The sequence below is a fragment of the Macadamia integrifolia genome, chromosome 5, assembly GCF_013358625.1.
Source record: "Macadamia integrifolia cultivar HAES 741 chromosome 5, SCU_Mint_v3, whole genome shotgun sequence".
Classification (NCBI taxonomy): Eukaryota; Viridiplantae; Streptophyta; class Magnoliopsida; order Proteales; family Proteaceae; genus Macadamia; species Macadamia integrifolia.
Genome location: NC_056561.1, coordinates 3,046,435 through 3,052,914, shown reverse-complemented (window position 1 = coordinate 3,052,914; position 6,480 = coordinate 3,046,435). Strand labels below are relative to the sequence as shown.

The 6,480-nt window shown below is 37.0% G+C and overlaps 1 protein-coding gene across 1 annotated transcript; it reads left to right on the top strand.

Annotated features, from left to right (window-relative positions):
• Positions 1–1,628: 1,628 nt before the first annotated feature.
• Positions 1,629–3,327, top strand: LOC122078612 (serine carboxypeptidase-like 50). The gene has a single exon (XM_042644670.1). The coding sequence runs from the start codon at positions 1,798–1,800 to the stop codon at positions 3,157–3,159; it is 1,362 nt and encodes a 453-aa protein (XP_042500604.1). The 5' UTR covers positions 1,629–1,797; the 3' UTR covers positions 3,160–3,327.
• Positions 3,328–6,480: the final 3,153 nt, after the last annotated feature.

Genomic DNA, 6,480 nt, shown 5'->3' with positions numbered 1-6,480 from the left:
AAAAAAAAAAAAACAATTCTATATGAAAAGATAGATTTTGCATAATTGAAGAAAGAGAAATTTATTATCACTCTCTCATTCTTGTTCTATATTTATTAAAATTTTCATATTTTTTAATTTTTAACTACACTTCCTTGCTTTTTGATTGTTCTATCTTTTTCTCACATGCTTTTTTTTAATTATCCATATTACCCTTCCTTTTCAGTTGTTCTTATTACATTTTTTTTTTTTAAATTGATTGGTTCAAAACACATGTTTTGAATCAAACCATTATCATGTTTTGTCTCATCCAATCATCAAGCATATTATAAATTCAAAAAATAATAATTTTGTATTCGATCAATATCTATATCGATATCATATGTTCCAATCAGGTATCATATGTTTTTTAATTTTTTTAATCCATAAAAAAATAGATTGCTAAATTTGTGATAATGAATGAGATAAAATAACAATAATAATAAATAAACATCTCTGATGATTGGATGAGATGAAATAAAAATAATAATAATAAATAAATAAATAATGTCTTTTGAAGACATATCAGCTATATCAATATCCTTGATGATTGGATGAGACAAGACTTGTAAGTAGTTTAGTTCAAACCATGTTTTAAACCAATCAATTTGAAAAAGTGTAATAGGTTACATGTAAAAAGGAAGGATAATTTGAGTATTTAAAATGAGCAGGGGAGAAAAAAATATAAATATAAAAAAGCAGGGGAATATAAGTAAAAAAGTAAAACGTATGAAAGTTTTAATAAATATAGGCCAAGTGTAGGGGAGTGATCGTAAGTTCCCTTAAAAAAAACACTACATTAGAAACTTTTGTAAACATGGGAAAGGATAATTAGATGAAGGTGTAAGTTCTAGTTATGAGAAAGGGTAAACGAAAATAATTGGTTTAAATGATTTTGAAAATATGAGAAAGGATAATTAAAAGAAGGTGTAAGCTCCAAATATGAGCCTACCAAAAAAATGTTTCAAATATAAAAAAGGATAATTGAAAAAAAACTGCATTAAATGCTTTCGTAAACCATGATCAATAGATACTCTCTTCAAAATTTCATTGGGAGGAAAAATGCTACTGAATAGACCTGTGTATGCCCAAACATATGATGAAGTGAAGCTGAGACATGAATATCTTTCCACAGTCTAAGTTCACTTCCCGAGGTGGCTCGACTCTCAGATGTACACAATACTATGGGATAACATTCATTTTCTCAATTTTATTTTACTAATCTAAAACTTGAAATACCATCAAACACTATTTTATCTACCTAATTATTCCTGGGAGAGAAAAAGCGTACACATTCTCTGATATGCGTCCCTACATCTAAATATAAAGGGTAGTGAAATAATACCTCATCCTTCTGAAATCCAAAAAATTCCAACCCCCTATTATTGCCCATACGATCGCGCATGGCCGCGCGACCAAGGAGTCTTCTTTCCCCTCTTATTCTTATTCTTGCTATAAATTTCAACCCGCTCCCATCCATAAAACCTGTAATGTCACGTGTTACTGTGTAACGTTGCATTTGTTTATGTCTGCTTTTGTCTACAAATTAAAGCCCAAAAGATTCCATGGCTGACAACTGGCAAGGGCCTCAAGAGTCAATATGGCTCCAGTGTTCACACTTCTGAGTAGCTTTGAATCCATATAGGATATAGCATCCAAAAAGTAGACGAGAGAACTAGTTTTCAATCCCTATCCTTTCAGTTCATAATTCAATCTCCATCCTTTCAGCCATGAATCCATGATTGGAGCAAATCGAAAAAGCAGAGAACAAAAACTCAAATGAACAGAAAAGTGATGGCGTCAACTCTCAAACTCGTCAAAATTAGGCTCTTCTTTTATCTCTCTGTTCTCTGCTTCTATTCACCGGCGGATGCGAGTAATTTCTTCCCAAAAAAATCACATCCCACCGAATCAGGTTACCTTCCTATCAATTCAACGACCAGTTCCGCCATTTTCTTTGTCTTCTATGAAGCCCAAACACCAGTTTGTCGTTTATCTGAAACACCACTCCTCGTTTGGCTTCAAGGAGGCCCCGGTTGCTCCTCCCAGCTTGGCAACTTCTTTGAGCTCGGCCCTTGGCGTTTGCATTACAAAACAAATTCCAGCAAAAACCCAGTTGTGGAGCCCAATCCAGGTGCTTGGAATCGCAAATTTGGTCTTCTTTTCCTTGATAACCCTATTGGGAGTGGATTCAGCATCGCTTCCTCTCCGGCGGAGATTCCGAAAAACCAGTACACCGTTGCCAAACACCTTATCTATGCCCTCAAATCGTTTATCTCCTCCGACCCATTGTTCAAATCCCGCCCACTTTACATCACCGGTGAAAGCTATGCCGGAAAATACGTGCCGGCGGTTGGGTACTACATTATGCAACAATGCTCCGAGCTGAACTTCAAGGGAGTTGCAATAGGGAATGGGTTGACCCACCCGGTCACTCAGGTGGCGACTCATGCCGCCACGGCGTATTATTCGGGCTTGATTAATGAGAAACAAAGGACCCAGCTCGAGGAAATTCAAGCTCTGGCTGTGAAGTTGACCCAAGAGGCTAAATGGAAGGAAGCAACGGATGCACGTAATAGGGTCTTGGATTGGTTACGGAATGCAACAGGGTTGGCTACCCTTTACGATTTCAGGCGGAAGACTCCTTATCAAACAAATATTGTTGCTGAATTCCTGAACAAGGATAAGGTAAAGACAGTTTTGGGCGTAGAGAAATCGATGGTTTGGGTGGAATGCAGTGTTGCGGTTCGGGATGCTCTGCAGGCAGATGTGATGAAGAGTGTGAAGTTCATGGTGGAGGAATTGGTGAAGAAAAGTAAGGTCTTGCTGTACCAAGGACAATTTGATTTGAGAGATGGAGTGGTTTCAACGGAAGCGTGGGTGAAAGAAATGAACTGGGAGGGACTTGAGAGTTTTCTAATGGCTGAACGGAATATCTGGAGAGTGAATGGAGAGCTTGCTGGATATGTGCAAAAATGGGGAAACTTGAGCGAAGTGGTTGTTTCAGGGGCTGGACACCTTGTCCCTGCAGACCAGGCAGTAAATTCTCAGGCAATGATTGAAGACTGGGTTCTGGAAAGAGGACTGTTTCAAGATGAGAAAAGGAGCAATTCATCATCGAATTTCAGGGGCTATCCTTGAGTTCCCTCATATTCTAAACGATACAAAGAATCAAATCACAGGGTGGTATTATCCTTATTTTGGAGATTACTGTTTATGTTTACCATATACTAAGATTTACAATGTCTGATAGATTGATCTTTAATTCTATTCAGTTCATACATTTCTGGTTAACACAGACAACTCAAATCGCACCCAGGTTCCTTAATTCTTTATTTACAGTAGACAATTCTCCAGATCCTTTTTAAAACCAAGAGTTAAAAGGCCCGATTTGGCTGAGTTACTCCTACAGTCAGTCATACATTATTTTGGTTTGAAAGCCAAGGTGCCTACTCCTACAAGTTTGGCTTCTATATATTGCCTTCCTAACTGAAATTTTTTATGAAAATTCTCATTCATGAATATTCTTGTTCTCTTCCTTATTCAATCATTAGAGAAGGAATTCCAAACTAAAATTCTGAGACAATGTATCCTTAGTTGGCTGCTTGTGAACCTTGGATTTTAACTCTAATAGGTTTTCGATCAATTTGGGAAGATGCAGCAAGTAATTCCAGTAGTTTTTAGACTCTTTATAATTCAAAGACATAATTTCACTGAAAAAACCAGCAAGGAAGATGGACTTTCATATTGAGTTCTCCAAGTCAATATTACTGGTCTTAATGTCTCAGAATTTATTTGTGGAAAAACCAATCCATGGTGTCCATAGAGGTGACTACTTATCATGTCCAAATCACCAAAAAATGGTAACATGAATACTCTAGACTAAACGTTATGCTGTTGAGGGATAAAAACTATAATAAATCATTAAAGAAAAAAAAAGAAGATGGCTATGGTTTCCTGCAAGCAGAATTGCTCTAGCAACCTTGGTTTGTCATGTAGAACTTAAAAAAACCAGCCAAAATAGAAATGTCAACTTATATTTGAGAAACCACACTAGTAAAATGATACTGGATTATTTAAGAGATTTCAGAAAGATGCTGAAAATGAAAAGCAATACAATATTGTAAGAGCTTGAAGTTGATGGGTGTTGTTAGAATTCTCACTGTATCTGTTTGTTGTCTCCTCTCTCCCTGTAATCCTGTGTGGCTGTGTGTGAAAAGCAACAAATTTATTACAAATCAAAGCTGAGAAAGATACAACCAGTTTCAAGAAGCAAACCCATAAAGGCTCACATGATCAGAGAACGTACCATCCACTAGTGAGTACTATTCTCTGAATATTTACAATCTAATACTTCTGAGTATTTCTTAATAGACTTGACCTAAACTCCGTTAAAGCTTGTAAAGCCTTAAAAGACATTGCTTTGGTTGTCAGTAATTCCACCACACTAATGTGCTCGTATGCGCATTCAAAAGAGAGGAAATGGTGCCTAAAAACTCAAAAACCCAACCACAACATTTGAACGGGAAACTTTTACTTGGTTGGAAGATTTCATTTTAAGTTGGGAGAAGGCTATGTTGTTGTTGTTGAAGACTTCATTTTAATTTTTAAACTTTCTCATCAGTGTGGTACTTCTTTTTTTGTCCATAGTTTGAACAAATTATATCAACCAGATGAAACTGGAAAATGAATTCAATACATTGAGAATCAGATTAACAATTTTCACATCCCATACACATGCAGCTCAAGGAGTGGCCATCATTAAATTTTCTATTTTTTTTTTTATGGAAAATCACAGGTTATTTAAAATTTGTTCTCATTAAGCTACATACTGAATCCATGTTAATGCAAGATAGTATTGCTTAAGCAGTTAAAATGAAAAATTAAGGTGCAAGACCCCCACAATACCATTAAACAAGTATGCTAGCTATTCAGCTCTCTGTATTTGTTTTAGAGAAGCTTTGATGGACAATGATGCAAATCGATTATGCAATCCATGAGATATTAGAAGCATGAAATAAAAAGAAGGTACATAGTGCAAAAATCACTCCTCAACAATAACTGTTTAGAGTTGTTAGATTCATCACAAAAAGAAAAATGTCAAAAAATGATAATTCCATGGCCCAACCACACAAAGACATGACACATTGCTTAGTCTCTCTAGAAAAACTAAACACAATAGATGTGAATCCTATGGGAGTTGATCCTGTTAAAGCTTCCATCTTAAAACCAATTGGCTTAAAGTGGAGTGGCATTTTGTGGCTCTTATACAAGATCGTCGAATCATCCACATCCGATGTTCGACGGAGGCCCAACGTTCCCACTCTGAGACCCGTGAACATGTTGCATTGCTCGATCAAGGTAGGGCATGGGAGCTTGATCTCCTTCCTTCCCGACCCTTGTAAAAGGTAGGCCTGCGATCTTTCGTAGCATTCAACCCAAACACAACCATCGGCGCAGTCGGCGCCAAGAAAAAATTGTTAGGATTTTTATGTGGGCTTAACTGATACTGATTGATCCATTGGGCCTAAGCAATAATAGACCTACTCTGATTAGGAAACTCCTAACCCAATCCATTGTGGGAATGAATTAAGGTTTTAGGGATTCTAATATAAATAAAAGCTAAAGGTCCCTGCAGCCATCACTTTAACACCTTCATGGTTTTGGAAGCACGGACTCCCCCACAGGAATAATGCATGTGAGAGTATTCCAAAGGTGAAAGGCTGCAGAAGATCTTAGCTGTTAGGACTCCATTGTGTAGTTCTTTGTTACAATTTTCATGAGACTAATCTTCAAGCACATGGAGAGAGTTACGTGATCAATACTTAATGGGACTTCTAAGCTTATACACAAGTATTTTTCTACTCCCATTGATTATTATGTATGGGGTAAATTTATATGCTTGTGTGTTCTTGGTTTAGGGACTGCACCCATGGTTAATCTTTTATGATTGGTTTATGATTCTTGTATTTTAACATCAATGGGGTTATTCATATGATTCTATGTTAAAGAATCCCCAACAATTGGTATCAGAGCCAAACCTTATAGTGTTATAATCAAGAAAAATCAAAGAAAAATTGATTTTGTATAGGGTTTGGATCCTAAATCATGAAAATCTTAATTTTACCATCACTTAAAGGTCCCGGATCGAAAAATTTTCTTCACGAAAGTTGTAGAGGACAAGAAGACAGTGGCGATGGTATGTCGTACGTCACTGGAAACCTCCGGACGCGTCGGCACGTGCTGTCGGAGGAGAGAATTTTTTTTTAATTTAAAAAAAAAAAAAGAAAAAAGAAAAAAACTGCGGTGGCAAGTCATTGTCGGGTCAACTCGGTAGGGTTTTCGAGTTAACACGGAGGTGCAGTGGGTCAACCCTTGGCCAACCCTGTTTGACTCGGTCAAAGGTTGACCAGGTCGTTGACCACCCGACCCGAAGACCCCGGGTTTGACTTGGAATCCCAA